The sequence below is a fragment of the Taeniopygia guttata genome, chromosome 36, assembly GCF_048771995.1.
Source record: "Taeniopygia guttata chromosome 36, bTaeGut7.mat, whole genome shotgun sequence".
Taxonomy (NCBI): domain Eukaryota; kingdom Metazoa; phylum Chordata; class Aves; order Passeriformes; family Estrildidae; genus Taeniopygia; species Taeniopygia guttata.
Genome location: NC_133061.1, coordinates 1,909,038 through 1,934,020, shown reverse-complemented (window position 1 = coordinate 1,934,020; position 24,983 = coordinate 1,909,038). Strand labels below are relative to the sequence as shown.

General features: G+C 53.9%; 2 protein-coding genes across 2 annotated transcripts in view; one reads left to right on the top strand and one right to left on the bottom strand.

Annotated features, from left to right (window-relative positions):
- The window catches only part of LOC140681433 (uncharacterized), a 45,494-nt gene extending 31,757 nt beyond the window's left edge, over positions 1-13,737 (bottom strand). The window contains exon 1 of the mRNA XM_072921264.1: positions 12,751-13,737. Within this exon, the coding sequence (XP_072777365.1) occupies positions 12,751-13,655 (905 nt within the window). The 5' untranslated portion in view covers positions 13,656-13,737. The remainder of the gene's footprint in view (positions 1-12,750) is intronic.
- LOC121468988 (uncharacterized) overlaps positions 1-24,983 on the top strand; it is a 418,875-nt gene that overhangs the window by 235,799 nt on the left and 158,093 nt on the right. The gene's annotated exons all lie outside the window — the stretch shown is intronic.

Genomic DNA, 24,983 nt, shown 5'->3' with positions numbered 1-24,983 from the left:
CTGCTGGGCAAGAGCACGGGACAATTCCACTCTGGCTCTCACTTACACTCACACATTGCCCTGCCTGCCATGGCATTGATGGAAAATACACCAGCTCATAGACTTTAACATTGTTAACCTTTGATTTCTCTACTCAGGCTTGCTTTGCCTTGGCCCTGGGGAAAGAAATGTTAAAGGTTTTGTTAAGGGATGTTACACCACTCAATGGAGATGAGTTTAAGATCTCAACACACTGGGAATGGCCCAAAAGATACCCACAAAGATAAAACCCCAGCAGCAAAACATCAACCCCAGCAGCAAACAGCAACCAACACCTACCCCAGACACTGCCAGGGCTGCAGACACCTGGTCTGCAAAAGGCTGAGAAGGAAATCCAGCACTTCCCACCTCATTAACAGCAGAAGCAAAGAAATCCGGGTCCAATAGGAAACCAAATACTAAAAACTGCACAACTTGAAACTTTGGAACATTAAACCAGTGGATTTAGACTGGTTCAGACTGTATCAAGTTTGGGAAAAATCTAGTAAAAGCCATGGAGCTTTTACTCCGATAGTATTTTATTTATTATATACTCCAATATATTTTACTGATACTTTACGTGTCATGGAACGATTTTCTCTGCACACCCGGGCTATGTGGGGATGGAATGATTTCTGTTGCACATCCTGGCCAGAACCAAGGAATGCCTTGACTCTAACAATAAACATATTGTTGGAGTTTTTCTTTTTCCTGCAGTTTCAGTGCTAAGTTTAGAGCATTAGAGTATTTTTAAATTACTCCTACTTCTGTAATGCCAGTTAGGTTTGGGTAAGGGATGAGAGAATGAGTTTTTACTTAGAGGAGAAGGAGAAAAAATTTCATTGACTTGGAATTTTTTTGTGTATGTTTGAGTGTGTCTCTTAGAGATAGAAAAATTTTGGTCTGGGTTTTTCGACGTTCACCTTTAGGCAACATTTTGTGAAGCTAGAAGAGATTTAAAGGTGACCCTTTAACTCATAAATAGAAGATTTGAAGGAAAAGAAAATAAATAGAAGATTTAAAAGAAAAAAAAAAAGAAAAAACAGCAGGTTGGGGGGGGCACATGTGAGGCTGCTGAAGGCTGCTCTGGAAGAGAAGCTGCATTCCAGGCACCCAGGAGGAGCTTTAGAAATGCAAATTACCACTGCAGGGGCAGAGTGGGGACAATGTACCTGGCTCTTCTTGCCTGGGGCAGGAATTGGCTGATTCCCTCTGCCCCTCACCCCAAGCTCTGCCTGCTTGCACAGATGGAATCTGCACGGCTGAAGGCAGAGCCCATGGTGAGGATCTGACTCTGAAACAGAAATGGCTGAGGCTGCAAAGGGAAACAGCAAATGGAGAATGTTGTGAAAAATTCACTAAAATAAGGGGGGGGATCATCCCCCTGCCCACTCCAACATCTGCTGCCACTGTCTGTGCTGTACAGGGTGTATCAGAGCACTGGGGCTTTTGCTAGAACAAGTCCAGGGAAATTAGTTGGAATTCAAGTATTTGATGATGTATTTAGAAAAATGCAGTCATTGATGCAGCCCCAGCTGCAGGGAGCACCCAGATTGAGAAAAAGATGAAGGGCCACCAGAAAAAATTCTTCAACACCATGGACCAGCCCCTGGGAGCCCAAACCAATTCATATCAGGAGGCAGAGAACCCATTTATCATTTCAATGGCATCATTAGATTAAAAGCTGTCCTCAAAAGAAGAACCAACCAGACAGCTCCAGCTCCTGACCTTCCTGCTGACCAAGCCACTGAAAGAGGAACACAACATTTCACCAGGGGATGAGATCAGATTATCTGTGAGCAGGAAAAAAGGGAGTTTGTGCAAAACTAAATGGCTCAAACTGCTGTGGGCAAAGAGACGACAAAGGAAAAGTGCTGAAAAAGATAACAAAGGAAAAAGGAGAGCAGTTTATGTATTGGTCCAAACATGGAAAGGATGGGAATGTGACATGCTTTCGTGGCTCCCCGGCACACCAGGGGTTAAACGAATGCTGCTTCTCCTCTTCTGTGCTGCAGCAACTCTCATCTTTTTACCATGCTCCACACCTTGGCAGTGCAGCTCATCCAGCAGCTGAGCCAGGTGGCAGCCAGGCCTCCTGATCCACAAACGGCTACAAAAGGACAGGGAATGAGGGCACCGAGAATAATCCCAAAACTAAAGAGGACCCGGGAAGAACAAAACAGAGTTGAGGAGTGAATCTGCCTGGTGATAGGGCCAGGCACTTGTAGATAAGGAAGTAACGGGGAAAACCATCAGTTCCAATAAATTTCACAAATTGAGCCACACAATTTTTCAAAGTCCCGCTAAATTCCCGAACTTCCAGGAGAACAAAGGCTTAACAGAGCCATGAATACCGGCTGTTATACAAAAGGAGGGTGCATATTAACGAGGACAGGCAGCAGGCGCATCGGGAAGTCTGAACCTTCCAAGGACCTCAGCCCGTGGGCAAAGGCAGAGGGAGATGCGGCCGGGAAAATGAGGATAAAAAGGAGACTGCGGACTACAACCATGGCAGAGAGCGCACGGCAAATGCCCCACGGCCTCTCCCCCTGCTCAGCAATAAAGTCACTTTTACAGGACTCCTCGCTCTCCTCCGGCCACAGAAACCTCCGGCGACGGGAATTTCCCCGCACGCTCCCGGCCGCGGGGCAGCCCCCTCTGTCCTACCCACAGCAGCCGGGCCGAGCCAGCGCTGCTCCGGCAGCGGCTCCTGCCCAGGCCCCGGCGGGAAGGAGACCGCGGGCAGCCGCTCCCGCCGCGCCCTCAGCCCGGGGCCAGCACGGCCCGGACACGGCACCACCGACCCGCCGCAGCCCCCTGCCGCCCCCTCCGCCCGCAGCCAGCCCCGAGCCCCCGCAGAACCCAGCGCGGCTCCCACCTGCGCCGGGGCCGCCTCCGAGCTCCGCCGACGCCGCCTCACCGCGCTCCGGCCGCTGCCGCCGCTCCCGGGCCCGCACAGACGCTCCCGGCGCCAATGGCGCCGCTGCCCAACCACGGCCGCCCTCAGCCCGCCGCCGGGGCCGTGCTGCGCCCCGCTCCCACCAATCAGCGCGCCGCAACCGCGACTGACGGCACCAGCGGCCAATGGCAGCGAGCTCGGGGCGGGCTCTGCGCACGGCCCAGACTCGCCCCGCGCTCTCAGGGCCCCCCGCGCTGCGTGAGGGCAAAGCCGGAGATGAGCAACAGCCCCGGGACGGGCCCGGGCCCGAGGCGGGATTGAGCTGCCCACACAAACAAACTTCTCCGCACCTCCCGCCACGGCTTTCCCGGCCCTGCGCCTTCCGTGCCTCCGGCTCTGCGGGAAGCCCGGGAGCCTCACTTCTCCTGCCCCTCATTAGTGCATCGGTGCTTGGCTTTCATTTCCCCCAAAAAGGGAAACCTGCCCAAAGCCCTGTGGGTGAGCGGGGGAGGGGAGAGATTTCTGGCAGAAAACTGCAAAGACTCAGAGCTGGATAAGGAGAAGTCAGTGCAGAGCCTTAAATGCAGCTTTCCCCACGGCTCCCTGCTCCCAGCTGCACCTCCTCCCCCGGCAGGGCAGGAGACAGGGAATGGGGCCGTGCTCAGCTCATCCCCCGCGGCTTCTCCCTCTGCTCAGGGACAGGAGTCGTTCCCTGCTGCACCCTGCGCTCTCTCCCAGCCGAGACTTCTCCAGAAACTTCTCCGAGCCGAGTCCATCCCCTGGGGCACAGCCCCCTCCAAGTGCTGCAGCGTGGGTCACTGTGCCACGGGCTCGGTCCTGCCAGGCCAGGCTGCTCCAGCGGGGCCCCTCTGCCCACGGGGTCACAGCCTCCTCTCAGGCATCCCCGAGCTCCAGCCTGGCTCCTGCAGGGGCTGCAGGGGGATCTCTGCATCCCCACGGACCTGCAGGGGGATCTGTGCAGCCCCATTATAATATAAATTATGGAATAATTCGTGATTATGTAAAATATACATGAAGTCAGTTGTGCTAGTAGAAAAAGATTCTTAAAGTTTTAAAAGACCTGAAGACCCAGCCGGGAAAGACTGGAAACCACAGATGACAGAGAAAGAAAGACCTAATTTACAATTGAAAAAACGTGGCTCCCTGCAGAGATGGGCACTTTCCGGGGATACTCCACCAGACGCCCAAGGTGAAAAATGCACATATGTTAGTTTGAATAGTAGTGCTGTATTAACATTTTAATAGTACTGTAAATGTAGTTGTGTAGTTAAATTGAAGCTTTAGTAGTTAAAATAGAAACTATGTATCTGGGTTTTCTTTTAAGGAATGACATACTCGCTTTGACATAACCATCACAGAACACCCAAATCTTCCAAAGAAGAGGAATTTATGGTTTTCTTGTCAGAAGAATCTAATTTCTTCAGGCCTTGCTCGGACTCGAAGATGCCATGGGGATTAAAGGAAATAGTTGGCATATAACAGACAGAGTTTCTTGTTTTAAATAGAATGTATGCATAACCATGAAGGATATATGAATATGCAATAGTGTAGTTTTAGGGGTGATTCCTTTGTTCACAAGGTATGCTTGTTGTGGCTTAAGTGCCCCAGAGCATCTGGACATCCTTAATTCTTTGCTTTTTATTGTCTTGTAATTGTCCTAACTCTAAATTTTTATTACTCTAATTGTATTACTATTTTAATAACCATATTATTATTATTAAAAATTTAACAGCCAAGTGATTGGCGTTTTTCACAATTATGGTAGCAAAGGATGGTTTTTAACACCTCTCTGCCGGGCCTTGGAGAGTCAGGGTGAGGAAGACGGGTCCTGCCCTATTTAGGCAGCCTCGCTCTGTTCCCCTGGTGTGTGACCAGACACAGGTTATGATCTATGGGCAAAAGGAGACAATAAAACAAAGAAAAGGGAAAGCATTCCCTAAAACCACAGTAATTAGCCCGAAGACTAAAGTGTACACGAAGAACCAAGACCCAAGGACAAAGGATAGGTGAGTATTTGTTGGGATGGGGCGGATAAGGGGGGAATGAATGTGTGTGACAGAAGCTGCTGGGTATCCCAGACTTGCCAAGTGATTGCTGTAGTCTCTCATGCTGCTTTTCGTCTTTTTCATGTGAAAAAACGGCCAGTAAAGAGACCAAGCAAGTGATAAAAAAAGAGAGAATCCCTCCCAGAGAAACTGGGACTGGATCTTAGGAAGAAGAGGAACCCCGTGGAGTGCCGGATTGAGGGATAAGAGTGCCCAAGAGCATCCAGGATTCAAACCTGCTGGGTTGAGGGATTAACATTCCAACAGCACTCAGGGTGTAGATATGTAATGTAGACTGTTTGAAAGTAAAAAGTATCTTGTTGTTGTATGTGAGAGTTAGTGAAAAATAAAAGTGAGTAAATGTAGATGAATGGTAGTATATGTAATGTAGATTGTTTTTTATGAGCTTTTCTTTATCTCCTTGGAGAGAGTGTTAGAGTGTTTCCTGGCAGTCGAAAAGAGAGTATTGCAGAGAAAAATTCCTCACTTGCTGTCCTCCCCCTGCCCTCAACTCTATTCCTATTTTGTCCATTCCCTCTTCAAAATACAGATTTGTAAAACTCATGCTCTGTGTCCTCAGATGGCCTTCCCAAATCAAACCTTGGCTTCGTTGCAAATTGCATTGCACTAACTAGCATTGCCTTAAATTTGTTTTGGTGCAGGCAGGGTCACTTTGGAAGTAAGTTGTTGTTTACTTTGTTCCTGCAACCTTTTCAAGCTTGTGAATGGAAAAATTGTGATAGCAAACCAAGTCTTTATTTTTGCACTGTCAGCTGTGAGTGGCTGGTAGCCTTGGTGGAGGGTGCCGTGAATTACAGGCCTGCAGAACATGCATAACAAAAGTAATTTACTTTGTAAGGAAGTTGAAAAAGGGGGGAGAGGTGATTGGCAGACTCACCTCTCCAGGATGTAGGATTAATGTTAGAAAGTGGACCGATATGGGAATGTGGCTGCTGAAATGTGAAGAGAGAAAAAGAAAGAGAAAGAGAAAGAGAGAGAAGGGGAGAGCGAAATACACACCCAAGGTCCCCTCAGCCACAGCTATCTGTAAGTTCTCCCCCATTCCTGCTAGGCAGAGTGACAACAAGGAGGGGGGGAAGTGGGGAAGGACAGAGTTAAACCCAAGGCTGTGAACAGGACCACCAGTAGAGATAAGATCAAGGCAGAGATTGTGACTCTCACAAAGTGGTTTATTGTCTTAAGCAAGATTTGTTTTTTCTTTCTGATTGCTGTTGTTAAGAAGAGAAGGCTTTTGTTCTGAAGACTTAAAGTCTGTAAGACTAAAACAGTTAAATGTTACCCAAAAAGTAAAAGGCAAGAGCTGTGATACATCTCATGTTAAAATTGGCCTGGTCTTTTTTATTTAACTAATTATAGCTCACAGGAAGAAGAATTGGTCTCTGCAGCTATTAACACAGCTGGATACAAGAAGTGGCTGTAGAAAAAGAGTTTAGTTAAACTCAGAATATTTTAAAGAAAACTAATGGTAAAAGTTCATGCACTATTGTCTTTCTTTTAACACTGTGTTATTAAGAAATCCTTTCCAGGTACCGTTAAAGCAGCAATCCAAACCACAGAAAGAGGGTGAATTCATGCCAGCAAAACCAAAGGACTTGTGAAGAAACTTGAGGAATGGACTATCACATCTAAACCAGGTGATACCAAACTGACTTCCAACCAGGACTGGGTGGTAATGGTTTGGGAAGACACAAATGATCCAAGGCAGGTACAAAGAATAACACCTCACTGAGAAATAAGGCAAAGCTTGCATCACTGGTTCTAAGCCCGGCCTGAATAAACCCTGAGACGCCTCCAACACCTCCTTGGCAGAGGAACACTGCCACTTCAAACAGGAGGGTCGGGAGTGTTTTAGTCAAAGAGTTCTTATAGCCTGGCCTCAGCCTGTGGCTTGTACAGGGAAGAAGGGAAATTGCCATCAGTACTATACTGTCTACTTTATGTGATTCATCCCAATACTGGACACGCTAGCTGGGTTACAAGTGAATGTTCAAATTATGGGAATAATTGGTGTTGTAGCTCACAAAATCTATGTTCTTGTTGCAAGAGGTATCAGTACTGAATCAATTCCCTATACAGATAGAACCCAAAACAACTGAAGTAATAACTTTGTTTTGTGGATGGATTATTAGTGCCTGTTGACTGAGAGATACCTGAGGAATGGTGGGAAACCACAGTTAAGGAGTGTCAAAAAGGACTTGCCTAAAAAAATGAGTAAAAAGGAGTGACAAGGGAAACAGAGGGCAAGCCTGGACTGAGCACTGTACTCACCACCGAGAAGATCACATGTACCTGCTGTGGGAAGCAACCCCACAGGCAGGGGAGGTGGGGGTATAAGCCATGCCAGACCTCTGTCATTCCTGTTTCTGTCTCTCATTTGTTGTCTTTTCCCTTCTGAGATACCAGCAAGATCGTGTCCCAAATGCTACAGAAAGTATTACACGGAAAGGAACCAAAGTTCCTTTTTGTTACACACACCCATGTCAACAGCCACAGACCAACCAAACTGAGTACCTGCAGGCAAAATGGGGAAAATATTGGATTACAAGGAACTTAGGAAAAAGTAGTAATACTTGGGGCATGGAATGTCCAAAAGGAGAGAGATGGATTTGTTTTACATTTGATCTTAGACATATAGTCCAAGATTCGGTAAAAAAGCAATTAGTAAACAAAAAGGTGAAACCAGCACAGCAGTCTAGCTCTGTATTAACCCCAAATTATATACTGCATGGCATTATAGGACTCCAAGCAGTTATAGAGGAGATAACAAACAAAGCTGCTCAGGCACTGGAATTAATACTGAGTCAGCAAAGCCAAACTATAACTGCAGTGTATTAAAATAGGTTGGCTTTACGCTATTTATTGGCTAAAGAATGGGGTGTACAGATTGTTGAAAATAGATGGCAATGAGGGCGTCATCCTGGAAAAAACAAAGGATATCAGAAAAAATTTATGACCCTGGTATCAGTCCAAAAACAACCAAAGGGTAAATAATGTTAAAAACTAACAGGTGGGGTAATGTATTGAGAATGGGATGGTGGAAGAAATTAGGATTCTTCCTTTTATGTGTTACAAGTGTTTTGATATTTCTTCTTTGTTTAATCCCATGTTTTATTTGATTACCAACAGAGTCCAAAGAATGCAAGAGGATAAGAAATATTGCTCAAGCCAAATGATTTATAAAGAATAAGAGGAGGGATTGTGACAAATGCATATTTATGATTGGCCTTTCGCAAGTGTTACAATGAATATTATATGTATCATGTTAGAAAGTTATGATGTATTAATTCTCTTACATATTGTGTTAAGCGTAGTTTTAGGTTACAACATAATATTAAAATAGAGACTATGTACGTGGGAGGAGTTTTCTTTTTAGGAATGAGATACTCGCTTCGAGGAACATCTCAATCTTCCAAAGGAGAGGAATTTATAGCTTCTTATCAGAAGAAGCTAATTTCTTCAGGCCTTGCTCAGACTCCAAGACGCCAGGGGATTAAAGGAAACAGTTGACATACAAATCCTGCTGGATACCCAAATCCAATCCTAAATGGTCTCAAATCCCAAATCCTGGATCCAAAAATGAGGTGGCAATGCTCGAGGAGGGGTTGGAGGCACTGAAAGGGGTCCTGGTGCCTCCACGTGTGAGGTCAGTGCTCAGCAGAAGAAGCTGCCCGGGGACCCCTCACCCTACGCCAAATCCCAGCCAGGCGTAAAAAACAAAGTTCACTCTTTGCGGTTTGTAAATTTTAATGAGAGATAAAAAAGCTTTGGCTATAAACACATTCCAAGTGTCACTGTCCCTGATGATGTCACCGCCCCAATGACATCACAGCACTAACACCACTGTCCTGAAGCAGCCTCGGGGATGTCCTCCATGGCTCTTTGGCACTTCTCAACCACCACACAGCCACAGGGGGCATCAGGGTCACAACAGGAGCTCCAGATGAGGGTGTTGATGTCCCCAAATGACCCCAGCAGGTGACGTGTGGCCAGGCAGTAGCTGGCCTCCCACAGCCATTCAGCCTTGGCCACCTTGGCCACCAAGTCCCTTGGGACATCAGGAGACACCTCCTTTGTCCCCTTCAGGGTGGCCTTGACGTCCCCGAGCTGGCGCAGCAGCTCCGAGGGGAACACAGTGGCTTCGTCACAAGTGGCCACCAAGTCCCCCAGCAGCCCCAGGGTCACCTCTGCCTGCTGCCACATCATGGCAACCAGCTGGCTGGAGCCACCTCGGCCTCTCCTGTGTCCTCTGCAATGTCCTCTTTAATGTCCTCTCCCTTGTCCTCGCCCATTGCCCATCCCATGGCCTCTCCCATGGCCTTTATTATGGCCTCTCCCGTGTCCCCTTCCACAGCCTCTCTGATGGCCTTCCTTACGGCCACAGCGGTGGCCTGGCCAATGGCCACGTCCCTGCAGGCGTCCCAGAGCTCGGTGGCCTCCTCCACCAGCAGGAACCAGCTGTGCACCAGCGTGGCCACCAGCCCCCACCAGTCACTGGCCGCGCTTGTCACCAGGTCCCAGGTGACCCCCGGGGTGCTCTCATGGGTGGCCAGGGCCCAGCCCAGGGAGGTGACATCGCAGCGCCACCAGGTGACACTGACCTGGGCCAGGGTGTCATGGAGGAGATCAATGAAACTCTCCAGGGCCGGGTGAGGTACCTTGGGGACACAGCCCCAGCATCATGTCCCTGTCCAGACTGGCCGTGGTGGCCACCAGCTCGCCCAGGATGGTCACCTCAGTGGCCTGCTGCTCCAGCAACTGGGAAGGGGATGGGGAGGTGTCAGGGACCTCATGGCACTTGTGGCCTCCTGCAGTAGCCCCTGTGCCCTCCCGGGGTCCCCTTTGTCCCCTCCTGTAAGAGGCCGTCTGAAGACCCTCACCCATTTGTCTGCTGATTGCCACGAGAAGGAAAAACCCCCCTGCTGCAGTTCCGGCTTGGAGAAGGCAACAGTGCAGGTGCAGCCACTGCACTGTCACGGCAGCTGTTCCCAACCAGGCCTGGCAAGAACTTGGCAAGAATTTGGCCAGGACTTGGCAAAGACCCGGCATGGAGCCAGCACAGGGCGGCTGCTGCAGTGCCTACTCCACTCTCCACCCTTAAGCTGAATGAACTGTTGGGGTGACCCTGGTGGTCTCTCACTGCAGACCCCTCACCTGCCTCATTACAACCGTGACAGAGATCAAGAACCCTCTCCCCAAGGACTGAGACTGAGACCCCCACCACAGAGAGTGGGGGGGAGAATGACATGATCTGCTCTGCTCAAGTAACTTCAATGGACTTATTCTTCATTGTGTTCATCCTGCCCAGATGGTTTTCAGTAGATTTGCCTGTTCCCCCCACAGCAATTTCAATAGACTCTCATTGCTCTGCATGTTCCCCCCTTTTCCCTCTGTGGACTATAACTGGACCCCTGGGCTGGGCAGGACTTTGCAGACTCTCCCCAGCCCAACAAGACGGATCCTCATGGTCCAGACCAGTGAGGATCTGGCCTGTGTTGGCAGCTATTCCCATCCCCCTCTCCTCTCTCTCCCTCTCTATCCTTCTTATTTCTTTTCTGGCCCCACTATGGCATTTATTGTTCAGGCCCCTAATAAAAGTGCATTTGTTGTGATTAAACTGATAGTCCCCTGCTGTTTGTCTTTTGCACTTTGAGATCGGCTAAGGAACCATCACGACACCCGCTACCAGCGGATCGTGACACCCCCCAGGAGACCTGGCCCGAGCTCCCCTTCCCCGCTCACCTGCGGGATGGGGGGCGATGATCCCACAGGTGGGGGCTGCGAATTCAGGCAGGGCTGACCGCGCGCTTCTCTCTGCTCTGCTCCATCTGCCTTTCAACCTCCTCTTCCTCTTCCTGACGCCCCTCCTCTTCCATCCCCCCTCCTCCTCCTCCTCCTCCTCCCTAAGCCCACCTCCCGCTCCTCCTGCATCCCTGCCCTTGTCTCCCTGCCCTTCCTTCCCCCACCACCTGTTCTCTAACCCCACCGCCTTCTTCTCCCTCATCCCTCATCTTCCATCGCTCCTCCTCCTCCTCCTGTGTCCCGTCCCCACCTCCTTCTCCTCTTCCATCCCTTCCCTTCCATCCCCCCTCCTCCTCCTCCCCCTCCTCCTCCTCCTCCTCCTCCTCCTCCTTGCTATCCCCACCTCCTTCTCCTCTTCCATCCCTCCTCTCCCACCCCTCCTCCTCCACCTCCTCCTCCTCCCTAAGCCCACCTCCCGCTCCGCCTTCGTCCCTCCCCCTCCTCTTCCCCGGCAGCGCTGGGAGGGACTGGGCTCTACCGGAATCCTACTGGGATCCTACTGGGAGTGACTGGGACTGTACTGGTATCATACTGGGATCATACTGGAACCATACTGGGATCGAATGGGACTGTACTGTCTTTGTACAGACACCATAGTGCCCCACACAATCGCCGCTCCCGAAGGGCGAACCGTGAGGGGAAAGGGGCGAGGAAAGGGCGGGACCGTGAGGGGAAAGGGGGTGAGGAAAGGGAAAACCGTGAGGGGAAAGGGGGTGAGGAAAGGGCGGGACTGTGAGGGGAAAGGGGGCGAGGAAAGTGAAAACCGTGAGGGGAAAGGGGGCGAGGAAAGGGCGGGACCGTGAGGGGAAAGGGGCGAGGAAATGGCGGAACCGTGAGGGGAAAGGGGCGAGGAAAGGGCGGGACCGTGAGGGGAAAGGGGTGAGGAAAGGGCGGGACCGTGAGGGGAAAGGGGCGAGGAAATGGCGGAACCATGAGGGGAAAGGGGTGAGGAAAGGGCGGGACCGTGAGGGGAAAGGGGGTGAGGAAAGGGAAAACCGTGAGGGGAAAGGGGGTGAGGAAAGGGCGGGACTGTGAGGGGAAAGGGGGCGAGGAAAGTGAAAACCGTGAGGGGAAAGGGGGCGAGGAAAGGGCGGGACCGTGAGGGGAAAGGGGCGAGGAAATGGCGGAACCGTGAGGGGAAAGGGGCGAGGAAAGGGCGGGACCGTGAGGGGAAAGGGGCGAGGAAAGGGCGGGACCGTGAGGGGAAAGGGGGCGAGGAAAGGAAAAACCATGAGGGGAAAGGGGCGAGGAAAGGGCGGGACCGTGAGGGGAAAGGGGGAGAGGAAAGGGCGGAACCATGAGGGGAAAGGGGCGAGGAAAGGGCGGAACCGTGAGGGGAAAGGGGCGAGGAAAGGGCGGGACCGTGAGGGGAAAGGGGCGGCTCAGGCCACGGGCGGAACTGTGAGGGGACGCTCTGTGAGGCGGCGCTCTGCAAACAGAACTGCCACGGACTGGAAATGAACGGCAAAGAAATCAGTAAGTCTGAAAGTTTTATTTGCTATCAAATACATCCCAGCCACCCAGCCCCACACAATCCCCATCTCACCGCTCCAAATTGGGATCCCACTTCTTCCAATCTCCTCCCAAACCCATCTCAACCTGGCAGCTGTGGATTCGAGTGAGTTTGGCATGGGATTCTGTTTTTTATTGAGGTGGGAACAAGCAATATGAGGTGGGATTAAGGCTCTGTGGGTTAAAATTCAGTTGTTTTCAGTGGGATGTGAGTGGTTTTGAGGTGCAAGATCAATCCCTCTTGGCTTTTGGAGTGCAGAGAGATTGAGAAGAGAAAAAAATGAAGGTCAACACAAAAGGAGAAGCAGCCAGGTGTGTTCCCAACATGGATCACAGGGAATGTGGGTCACCAGGGCTGTGCCCAATGTGGGTTCTCCAGTGGGGGATGGAGTTCAGCTCTTCTCGCACTCGGGGCACTCGCAGGGCTTCCCTTACCGGTGCCTCTGTTGGTGTTTGGTCAAGTGAGAGCTCTGTGAGAATCTCTTCCCACACCGGGGACACTCGTAGGGCCTCTCTCCAGTGTGGATGCGCCGGTGTGTGGTGAGGTTGGAGTTCCGCCTGAATCCCTTCCCACAGTCGGGGCAGCGGAAGGGCCTCTCCTCCGTGTGACTCCGATAGTGCCGGAGGAGACAGGAGCTGGTCTGAAACCTCTTCCCACACTCAGAACACTCGTAGGGCCTCTCCCCAGTGTGGGTCCTCTGGTGCTTGATCAGGCTGGAGCTACGGCTGAACCTCTTCCCACACTCCCCACACTCGTAGGGCCTCTCCCCGGTGTGGATGCGGCGATGCTGAATGAGTTCTGAGTTGTCCCTGAATCCCTTCCCGCAGTCGGGGCAGCAGAAGGGCCTCTCCTCCCTGTGAACCCAATAGTGCTGGAGGAGACAGGAGCTGGTCTGAAACCTCTTCCCACACTTGGAACACTCGTAGGGCCGTTCCCCAGTGTGGATCTTCTGGTGCCTGATCAGGTTGGAGCTGTGGCTGAACCTCTTCCCACACTCAGAACACTCGTAGGGCCTCTCCCCAGTGTGGGTCCTCTGGTGCAGAATCAGCTCAGACCTCCACGTGAAGCTCTTCCCACACTCCGAGCACTTGTGGGGCTTCTCCCCATCATGGAGCTGCTCAGGGACCCCCAGCTCCGAGCTCTGGCTCCATCTCCGGCCACCTCTCCGGCCCAGGGTGGGTCTTTCCCCCTCAGATCCCCGCGATCTGCGTTTGCAGCCCCTCCTCGTGCGGGATCTCCGGGGCTTTTCCTCCCCGTCGGGTTCCTGCGCTGTGGAGCCGCTCAAAACAGCCTCTTCCACCAGGTTCTGCCGCGGGGATTTGTCCTCCCTGCTCTCCATCCTCAGCTCCTGCCCTGGGGGAGGAAGGACAAGGAGAGGCTCTTCCTCTTCCTCGCAGCCTCCCAGGGGCTGGGAATGGGAAATCCTGGTTTGGGGAAAACAAGGGATGAGCACACACATTTGGAAGCTCCCTCTGTCCCAGCCCATCTCTACAAGTCCTTGCCCTCCTGGGCTCCATAAAAACCTCCCAAAAACCGAGATCCAGCCCTGAAAAAGCCTCCCAGGAGTTCCCCGTCCCTGCTCCCTCCCCTTTGCTGTTCGGGGCTCCCCCCTGTCCCAGCTGCTGGGTCACACTTGGATTGGGGGTCCCCCTTCTCCTCGCTGCCCGCCCTCCCCAGGCTGCCGGGAGTCCCAGCAATCCCAAAAGCTCCCCCCTCTTGGCTCTCCCCATTCAGGGGTGCCGGGGCTGTTTGGGCTCCCGGGCTCCGTTCTCCCCCTCTTCCCTGCTCTGGGCTGCAGGGGCTCCAAGGAGTCCCCCCAAGGGGACTTTTCCGCTCAGCTTCGCAGTTCTTCCTTCTCCAAACATCCCCCCAAAAAACCCAACCCAGGAACCCCCCAGGAGACCTGGCCCGAGCTCCCCCTCCCCGCTCACCTGCGAATTCAGGCAGGGCTGACCGCGCGCTTCTCTCTGCTCTGCTCCATCCGCGTTTAAACCTCCTCTTCCTCTTCTTGCCGCCCCTCCTCTTCCATCCCCCCTCCTCCTCCTCCTCCCCATCCCCACCTCCCACTCCTCCTTCATCCCTGCCGTTCCCTCCCTCCTCCTCCTCCCCCAGCAGCAGCGACACCCTCGGTTCCCGTTCCCGCAGCCCCGGCAGCCCGCGGCAGGAGCGGGGATGGAGCCGGGACAGGTCGGGACGGGCAGCGCGGGGCTCTCGGCTGCTCCCAGACGCTGTTCCAGGGGGGAACCCGGCCCGGGCCAAAGGAGAGGCAAACTGGGGAAACTGGGGGCTGCATATCCAAACTGGGGCTGCCTGGGGACCCTGCCTGGGCACTGCCGGCCCTTGGGGCTCCTCTCAGGAGATCAGGAGGGGGGAACGCAGAGAGGGCTCGGGGATGCCAGGAATGCCAGCACTGGGAAGGACTGGTTTGTACTGGGATTGTACTGGAATCATACTGAGAGCAGCTGGGCCCATGCCAGGGCAGACTGCAGTCACCCCGAGGGAGACTGGGATCGTACTGGGATCATACTGACACAGAGTAGGAGCCTACGGGGGCCAACTGAGACCATGCTGGGGGCAAATGGGATATACTGGGAGTGACTGGGAGCATGATGAGGGTGACTGGGAGCAGCTGTGAGCAACTGGGATCATGCTAGGAGCAACTGGGAGGAACTGGGTGCCTGCTGGGGATGACTGGAAACGACTGGGCTTATACTGGGATCATGCTGGAGGTGACTGGGATCATACTGGCAGTGAGTGCCACGACACTGAGGCTGACTGGGAGCAGTTGTGAGCAAATGGGATCACGCTGGAAGGAACTGGGAGTGAGTGGGAATATGCTGGAAGGAACTGGGGGACACTGGGAGAGACTGGGAGGGACAGTGAGGGTGAAAGGGGCAACTGGAACCATGTGGAGCACAACTGGTTCATATTGGCACTGACTGGGAGCACACTGGCGTCATCTCTGGATCATACCGGGAGGGACTGGACTAATACTGGGAGTGTCTGAGAGTGACTGGGAACACACCATGCACAGCATCCCTGTACTGGGGGTGACTGGGAGCAACTTGGAGCACTCTGGGAGCAAATGGCATCATACTGGGATTGACTGGGCTGATGTAGCTGGAGGCACGTGGGACCATACTGCAAGTGATTGGAAGTTACTGGGATTATACTGGGACCATACTGGGAGTGCTGGCATGTGACAAGGATCATACTGGAGGTTACTGGGCTCATACTGGTGATGAAAGGAAGCAACTGGGATCCCACTTTGGGCTACTGGGAGCAACTGAGAACAACTGGGATCATGCTGCAAGCAAACTGGAGGAATTGGGAATGACTGGATGCAGGCTGGAGACAACTGGGACATACTGGGCATGACTGAGATCATACTGGGATAACAAGCACCTTACTGGGATCACTGGGAGTGTCTGGGAATGACCACAGAGATGCTGAAGGCAACTGGGATTTACTGGGGATGTCTGTAACCTTACTGGGGTGACTGGGAACACACTGGGAACAACGGGGACCATGCTGGGGAGAACTGAGAGCGAGTGGAAGTGAGTTGGGTCTACACCGGGGACAACTGGGCATGACTGGGACCAAGCTGGGAGCAACTGGGATCATATGGGGAGTGATGGGGTTGATACAAGGGACAACTGGGGGCAACTGGGATCACAGTGGGGAGAACAGGAAGCAACTGAAAGCATGCTGGGGGCAACTGGGATCCTACTGGATCTTACTTGGAGTAACTGGGATCAGGCTGGAAGCAATTGAGGACAACTGGAGTGACTGGGAACATGGTGGGAGCAACTGGGATACACTGGGAGAGACTGAAACCACAGTGGGGGTAAATGGGAGCAACTGGAACCACAGTGGATGATAATGGGAGCAGCTGTGCCCATGCTGGATTCATACTGGGATCCTACTGGAACTGGCTGGCATCATACTGGGAATGACTGGAAGTGTGCTGGCTGTGACTGGAACCATGCTGGAGGTGACTGGGAGCAACTGGGCCCACCCTGGGAGTGACAGGGAGTCATTCTGGGCAGGGCTGGAATCATACTGGGAGTGACTGGAACCATACTGGGGGGGGGACTGGGTGCAGCTGGGATCATCCTGGGAGCCACTGGGATTCCAGCAGGTGTGAATGGATCCTGGCTGGGGGTCACTGGGAGCTACTGGGCCCATGTTGGGAGGAAAATCTGGACACATTGGAAGCAACTGGGACCAACTGGAAGGTACTGGAACCGTGCTGAGGGGACTGAGACCACAAATGGGGAAACTGGGTTCATACTGGGAGCGACTGGGACCACACTTTGGCCAACTGCCAGAAACTGGGATCATGCTGGAGGCAACTGGGAGTAACTGGGAAAGACTGGGATCATTCTGAGGTCACCAGAACCTTACTGGGCCAACTGGTATATACTGGGAGTGTCTGTGACCATACTGGGGGGACTGGAACCACACTGGGAACAGCTGGGACCATGCTGGGGACAGCTGGGAGTGAGTGGGACCATGCTGAGTGGGACTGGGACTATTCTAGGGACACCTGGGATCATACTGGGAGGAACTGGGAACAACTGCAACTATTCTGGCAGCAACTGGGATCATACTGGGATCACAGTGGGAGCAGCCGGGTCCATGCTGGGTGAGACTGGGAGGAGCCAGGTCCATGGAGGGTGACAGGAATCATACTGGGATTGACTAGGAGTGGCTGTGAACAACTGGAATCATGCTGAAAGTAACTGGGAGGAAGTGGGAGGGACTGGGAGTATGCTGGGAGTGACTGGGATATACTGGGAGAGACTGGGAGTCATAGGGATCATACTGGTGGTTACTGGGGTCATGTTGGCATTGACAGGGAGCAACTGGGATCACACTGGGGGGCATTGGCATCATACTGGGAGCGACTGGGATCATACTGGGATTACAGTGGGTGCCAAGGGACCCTGACTGGGGGTTACTGGGAGCTGTCAGGCCCATGCTGGGAGCCAAATGCACACACACTGAGAGCAACTGGGAGCAACTGGGAAAGACAGGAGTCATGCAGGTGACAACTGGGATGTACTGGCAGTGACTGGGATAAAACTGGGGGCAGCTGAACCATGCTGAGGTAACTGGGAGTGCCTGGCAAAGACTCTGGGAATGTTCCAGGCAACTGGGATGTACTGGGAGTACCTAAGAACATGCAGGTGGTGACTGGGACCACACTGGGAGCCACTGGGAATGTGCTGGGGGCAACTGGGACCATGCTGGGGGCAAGTGTGAGTGACTGGGGCCCTGCTGGGGGAGACTGGGATCATACTGGACTCATATTGGGATCATACTGGGAGTGACTGGGACTATACTAGGAGCAACTGGGAGAAGTGGGAACACACCGGAGAAAAGTGGGAGCAACTGGGACTTGCTGAGGGCAAATAGCGTCACAATGGGGAATGACTGAGAGTGACTGGGCTCATACTGGGAGAAACAGGGATCCTGCAGGGAGTGAGGGGAAGTGAGCAGGGTGATACTGGGACTGACTGGGCTCATCCTGGGAGTGCCCAGGAGACTGGAAGCACACAGGGGTAGGAACTGGGCACCTGCTGGGAGCAGCCCCTGGCGGCCCCGGTACCCCCGAACCCCTTTCCCGGCCATGCCGCCCCTCCAGCCCCAGCACCCCCATTGCCGGGTGCCGGCACTGCCAGGGGTCCCCCCTCTCGGGGTCCCCGCTGGGGCTCCTGGGGCTCTCCTCTCTCTGCGCTCCCGCCCAGGGAAGCCGCGGCTCTCCCGGGGCTCCCCAAATCCGGGGTCCCCCCGCCGCTCCCGCCGCTCCCGCGCGGTCCCCACGCGGCCCCGGCAGAGCTCGGAGGGCCCGGCCGGGAAGCCCAACCCGCACCGCGGGGGGACCCGCATCCCCCCGGCCCCGCCGGGGCTCTGCCGCCACCCGCACCGGGACCCCCCAAAAACACCTCCCGGGGACCCCCGATGTCCCCCCGAGGGCAGCTGCGGCTCAGCCTTGGAGCCCCGCCAGCTCCAAACATCCCCCCAAAAACCCCAAACCCAGGGAGCCCCGGGATATTTGGGGCCAGCTCCCCCTGCCCGGGCACCTGCGGGATGGGGGCGACGCTCCCGGGGTGCAGCGAGTTCAGACAGAGCCGGAGCCCCGCGGTTCATCCTCCCCGCTCCTCCTGCTGCTCCCGCTGCCGCTCCGCCTCTTCCTCCCTCCTCCTCCTCCTCCTCCCCGCAGCCGCGGGAGGGGCGGGGATGGAGCCGGGACAGGTCGGAACGCAGAGAGGGGTGGGGGGATGCCAGGAGTGACTGGGCTGTACTGGGATCATACTGGGAGCAGCTCCTGGGTGACTGATCCTACTGGGATCATACTGGGATCATACTGGGAGTGAGGAGGAGCAGCGCGGTGGCTCCAGCGCTGGGGCTGGGGGCGCTCCTGGCGGGCGAGGGGGAAGTGGGACCCCGGCACCGGGACCCTGAATCGCCATTGCCGGCACCGGGACCCCCCCTGCTCCCCTTATCCTGCACAGGGACCCCCCTGAATCCCCCATTTCCGGACATCAGGGCCCTCTGCTCCCCTTTTCCCTGCTCCCAGCCTCTAGATTTCCCATGTGCCTGATCCTGGAACGCCTTGGAACACCTTGGACCCCCATTGCTGCCTTTCCCAGCCCCCAGCCCCACCTTTGTGCAAAACCAGAGACCCTCTGAACTCCCCCTTCCCAAACACCCCGGGTGTTCCCACCCTGGTACCCCTTTTTGGGAAACCCTGGACTCCCCTTTCCTGGGCTCAAGGACCCCTGGAACTCCCTTCTACCTCTCCATCCCTGCCCCCCCATTTCCGTGACCCTGAGACCCTCCTGCACCCCCATTCCTGAGAACCAAGACACCCTTTTACCCCTTTGCCCGGCACTGAGACCCCCCTGCACCCCCTTATCCGCCACCAACACAACCAGTTCCCAGCCCCCGCCTCTCCCAGCCCCCAGCCCCACCCTTTTCCTGACCTGGGACCCCTGGGCCCCCATTCCTGCCTTTCCCAGCTCCTCCTTTCCTCACACTCAGGAGCCCTGGCACCCCCTTTCCTGGGCACAGGATTCCCTGGACACCCCATCCCAGCTCTCCCAGTCCCTGCACCCCCTTTCCTTGGCTCTCAGCCCCTGAACCTCCTTCCCAGCTCTGCCATCTCTTCATGTCCCCCTTTTCCTTGGCCTGTGGACCCCCCTGGATCCCCAAACTCTCACTTTCAGCCCCCTCAGCTCCCCAAAATCTCTGTGTCCCCCCAGTTCTCCACTCCCTGCAGTTCCTAGAAGTGGCACTGTCAGACCCTGGCCCGGGGGTCCCCCAGTCCTTGATTGTGGGGGACGTGGACGGGACCCCCTGCGAGCGCTGCGGCAGCGAGCGGGGCCGGATGGAGGCACAGACACCGGGGATGGGGGCGGGAGCTGGGCTGGGATATTGGGATAGCCAGAGCTGGGATATTGGGATAGCCAGAGCTGGGATATTGGGATAGCCAGAGCTGGGATATTGGGACAGCCAGAGCTGGGATATTGGGATAACCAGAGCTGGGATATTGGGATAGCCAGAGCTGGGATATTGGGATAGCCAGAGCTGGGATATTGGGATAGCCAGAGCTGGGATACTGGGATAGCCAGAGCTGGGACATTGGGATGGCCAGAGCTGGGATTTTGGGACAGCCAGACTTTGGATATTGGGATAGCCAGAGCTGGGATATTGGGATAGCCAGAGCTGGGATATTGGGATAGCCAGAGCTGGGATATTGGGATATCCAGACCCAGCTCAAGGACAGGAACCGGCCCGTGGCCGACAGTGACCTGGAGACGGGGCCGGTACAACCAGAGCAGGGGGAGTGGGGGGAGCCGGGGGCTGGGCTGGGATCTGTGGGAATGGAGGACTCTGAGGGGCTGGGATGGGATCTCTGGGGATGGGGGGAATCTATGGGGCTGGGATGGGAATCCAGGGAGCTCCAAGGGGCTCCCTGGGGCTGGGACACGACTCCATGGGTCTGTTCTCTCCTCGTTCCCAGGTCTCCACACAGTGCAGGGGGTTTCCAGCTGTGACCTCCTGTCCAACAGAGCGTCCATGGATTCCACCAGTAGGGCTATGAGGGCTGGGATTTTATCTCCTTCCTGCTGGGATCCGGGAGCTTTGCAGTGTCCAACACTGCCGTCTGGATCACCCAGAGGTGCTGGGAATCCAGAGGGGTCATGGTGGAGCAGATGAAGCATTACCTGGGACACACCTGTGTGGAAAGGCCCCCAAAATACATCAGATATGGTCGGGGGGCTCTGGAGCACAAAGGTGGGTGTAGGAGGGGAAGGGCAATTCCTATGGGAATGGGGGATTCAGGAATGGTGGAACTTGGGAATGCAGGAATTGCCATGGAATTTCCATGGCCAGATCTCACTCTCATCCCAGTCAGGTGAGAATTCCATGGATGCACCCCCCCTAACCCACTGCCATGGGAATTCCATGGGGAAATGATTGGAATTGATGACCAATCCAATGAGAGCAGTGCAATGAGAAGTAATCCCTGCTGGGATTCCATGGGACATCGATCCCAATCCTTTGCCCAGGCCGGCTCTGCTGTGCCCATGGCAGCACCAGGGGAGTGCCCTGTCCCTGCCCTGAGCCCAGCAGGAGCCTTTCCTTGGGTGTTCCGTGCCCTGCCCGGGGCAGGAGGGCACTGCCGGAGCGGCTTTGGTGGCCCCGGGCACCCGGCTGGGCTGCAGCCACTGCAGGGGCTCCTGGGGAATGTTCCAGAGCAGAGCTGAAAGCAAACAGCAGTTTCTGGAGGGGATTCTGCCCCTGGGCCTGTGCTGGGAGCCCAAGGGCAACAGCCCAAAGTGCTGGGGCTCAGTGTCCCTCGGCCAGGCCGTGTTCCCTGGCTGTGCCCTGCCCCTCAGCTGTGCCCTGTCCCTCAGCTCTGTGGGGCCAGGGGTGGCAGCAGGACCTGGGGCAGCCCTGGGGGAGAACAACCCTGAGCCCCAGCTGGGCCAGTTCCTTCAGCTCCCCCCAGGCCACTCCCAGCATGGGCCCTGTGGCTCCCAGTCACCCCCAGTATGGTCCCAGTCACTTCCAGTTACACTCAGTGTGATCCCAGTATCATCCCGGTCACTCCCAGTGTGATCCCAGCATGATCCCAGCATGTTCCCAGGTGTTCCCATTCACCCCTATAATAGTTCCAGGCACTCCCAGTATGGTTCCAGTCCTTCCCAGTATGATCCCAGTATGAACCCAGTCACTCTCATTATGGTACCATTTGCTCCCAGTAAGGTCCCAGTCACTCCAAGTCACCCAGTATGATTCCAGTCACTCCCAGTATGATTCCAGTCACTCGCAGATAGTCCCAGTATTATTGCAGTAACTTCCTTTATGGTTCCTCTGTGATCCCAGTCACTCCTGGTTAATGCAGCCTGGGGTCCCAGGGGTCCATCTGACCCCCGGGCTGCCGCTGCCGTGGGTGTCCGGATAGCGCTGCGCTGTCAGGCTCAGCCTGTCTGGGTCCCTCGGCTCAGCTCCCAGCCACAGGCAACTTAGCGAGCACCTCTGGAGTGATTTCAGCTCTGTGAGTTCAGCTCTCAGTGATTTCGCTCTGAGCTCACAAGTGCCTCTGGCAGACACACAGGGACAGAGAGAGGAAAAGGCTGTATGTGGTTCCACAGCGATGTCCTTTATTGCCAGCTCCTCTGAAGGGATGCAGTGACAGTTCTTCTGCTGAACTGGGCAGAAATGGGTGTTTATATGGGGTACTGGGGTGTTGGAAATTGTCCAGTTGCCAGGTTTGAGGAGAATACACCAATAGCCTTACAGAGAGATAAGAAGGGTCTGAATGCAGAAGAGGGGCTTCTTTTCTCCCATCACCGTGACTTAGGCATTTCTTATCTTAGGTGAGTGACCGCCAGGGAGGCCTTGCAGGGCCTCTGACTGCTACAGTGACACTGCAGAACCTCATGGAACCGTGGGTCAGTTGTGACAATGTGGGTCCAAGGACACCACGGTGACACTACAGAACCTCATGGAACCAAGGGGCCATTGTGACACTGTGCTTCCTCATGGAATCAAGGAGACCATTGTGGAACTCGGTGACCCCAAGGAACCAAGGGTCCATGGTGACCTTGTGCAGCCGCAGTGTCACAGAGGAGCCGCTGTGACACAGCGAGGGCACACGGAGCCCAGGGGCCATTGTGACACATCAGGGCTCTGTGGAACCACGAAGCCATTGTGACATTACAAGGCCTCATGGAAGCACGGGGCCATTGTGACAGTGCAGAAGCAAAGGGGAACATTGTGACACTCCAGGGCCTGATGGAACCAAGGAGATCATTGTGACACTGTGGGGTCCATGGAACCAAGGGAACATGGAACAGGTCTGGCTGGCTGGGCTTCCTGGGGACCACCTGACCACCTTGGCATGTTGAGGGCTGCTTCTCATCTCCCCTGAAGCCCTGGGGCTCTGGGCTTTTCTTCCTATGGGAGAGAACTGTCCTTCTCCTCCAGGGAACCAGGGCCAAAACTGGGATTTCTTCAAATTTCCTTATGTAAAAGGATTGTTTCCAGATGAAATCTGCCAGGAGAGACAGGTCTGGCTGCCTTGACCACCCAAGGGTCACCTCTTATCTGCCTTTGAAACACTGGGACTGTGTGCTTTTCTTTCTTATGAGAAAAAAACTATCCATCTCCACCAGGCACCCATGGCCAAAACTGAGGATCTGCCTCCAGAATTCCCTATATCCAAGGATAGCTCCCAGACAGAAGCTGCCAGGACTGACAAGTCTGGCTGGCCTTGGCCTTCTGAGGGCTGGCATTCATGTGCCTCTGAAACACCGTGGCTCTGTTCTTTTCTTCCTAATGTAAATAATTCTTCCTATCCAGGAACCCACAGCCAAAATTGAGATTCCACCTCCAAAATGCCCTGTGTCCAAGGATAGCCCCTAGATGAAAGGTATCAGGAGAGACAGGTCTGGCTGGCTTGGTCTAAGGGTGCCCACCTCTCATCTTCTTCCAGAACACTTGGACTTGCACTTCTCTTTCCTATAGGAAAAAATCATTCATCCTGTCATGGCCAAAACTGGGATTCCACCTACAAAACTCCCTACATCTGAGGATTAATGCTTTGAGAAATGTTTTTTGTTGATTTAATGACCTATTAAACCTTTTCCCAAAGTTTCTCTTATCTTCTATGTTGCCAGAAAGGATGTTTTATTGTTTTGAGCTCCTGAGAATCTCTTGTTGGTATTTCTCCAGTGCATCCAACTCAGAGGACAGAACCAATTGTAATTCCTTTTAAATGTCCCATTGAGAGAGTTTTTTAGGGGATGGGGGTCAGGGCTTGTGTGTCCTGCTTGGCACAGCCCAGGCAGGGCTTTCACAGCCCCATCCCACACTCCATTTCCCAGCTGGAGCCGCTGGTGCCTCTGAGTTCTGCTGTCCCAGCCCCAGGGACACTCTCCTTGTCTGCCCATTCCCCCAGGGTCTCTGGGCAGGGATGGCCTCAGTGGGGGCTGCTGACATCCTCAGCAACTTGGAGGCTGCTGCTGAATTTTACTGCTCCAGAGACTTCTTCAGCCTTCAGCTCTTCAGTTCAGGAATTCAGTGCCCCAGGGCTCATTAAAATTCAGAATACCTTAATAAGCCAAGCCCTGGGAATCATTTAAGTTTTCAAATCTCTTGTGGTTGATTACACTATATTTAAAAGGAGAGTGAGAAAAGATTTCTTCAGGTCCTGTTTAGTTTTTTTTACTCCTAATAAACTGATGTGTGAAATCTCCAATTGACACTGAATCCAAGTGCCTCCTCATGCAGTTGGAATAGATATGAAAATCAAGACCCTTTGTGGCTGACAATCCATCAGACTCTGTCCCTACCCCCACCCCACCATTTCCCCCATCCAAGCCCTGGCACTCAGAGCAGCTGAGGAATGGAGTCACATCCAGGGACATCCCCAGAACTGGAGACTTTGGCCCGGCCATTTACATCTCTTTATTGCTGATCTGGACAAGGGGATAGAGGGCAGCCTCAGTCAGTTCCCAGGTGACACCAAGCTGGTGGGAGTGTGGCTGTGCTGGAGGGCAGGAAGCTCTGCAGAGGGCAGCAACAAATCTTCTACACTGGAATTAGGAAGGGCAGACTTTGGCCTTTTTAGGATTCTGATTTGGGGAGTACTGAATCAGGTACTGATATTTTAAACAAAAGCTGCCCTTAAAAAGGAAGGGGTTTAGGAAGGATGAATATATTTCAAGAAAGCTATCTTAATGGGGAAGGAGCTGCCTATCCCAGTGTGGCAAAAGATGAGCTAGTGATGAAAATTACTGTCCTGGCTGCCCATACAGCTTTCCTGGGAACTCAGAGGAAAAAAGGAGTGGCAACACAGGAAGTGTTTTACAATGCCCTTAGGCTATGCAGAAAGACAATTAGAGAGGTGAAAGCTCAAATAGAACTTAACCTGTTGATTTCTGTAAAAAAAAAAAAAGTTTTACATAAAATTTTGTAGCAAAGGCAGGGAGAAGGAGAATCTCTATTCTTTATCGGATGCAGTGGAGAATACAACTAAAGATAAAGGGGTCACAAGCTCAGCTCCTACACAGGGAACTAAAGATAAAGTTACTAAAGAGAAGGAAAAGGCTAAACGATTTTACACCTTGTTTGTCCCAATTTTCAA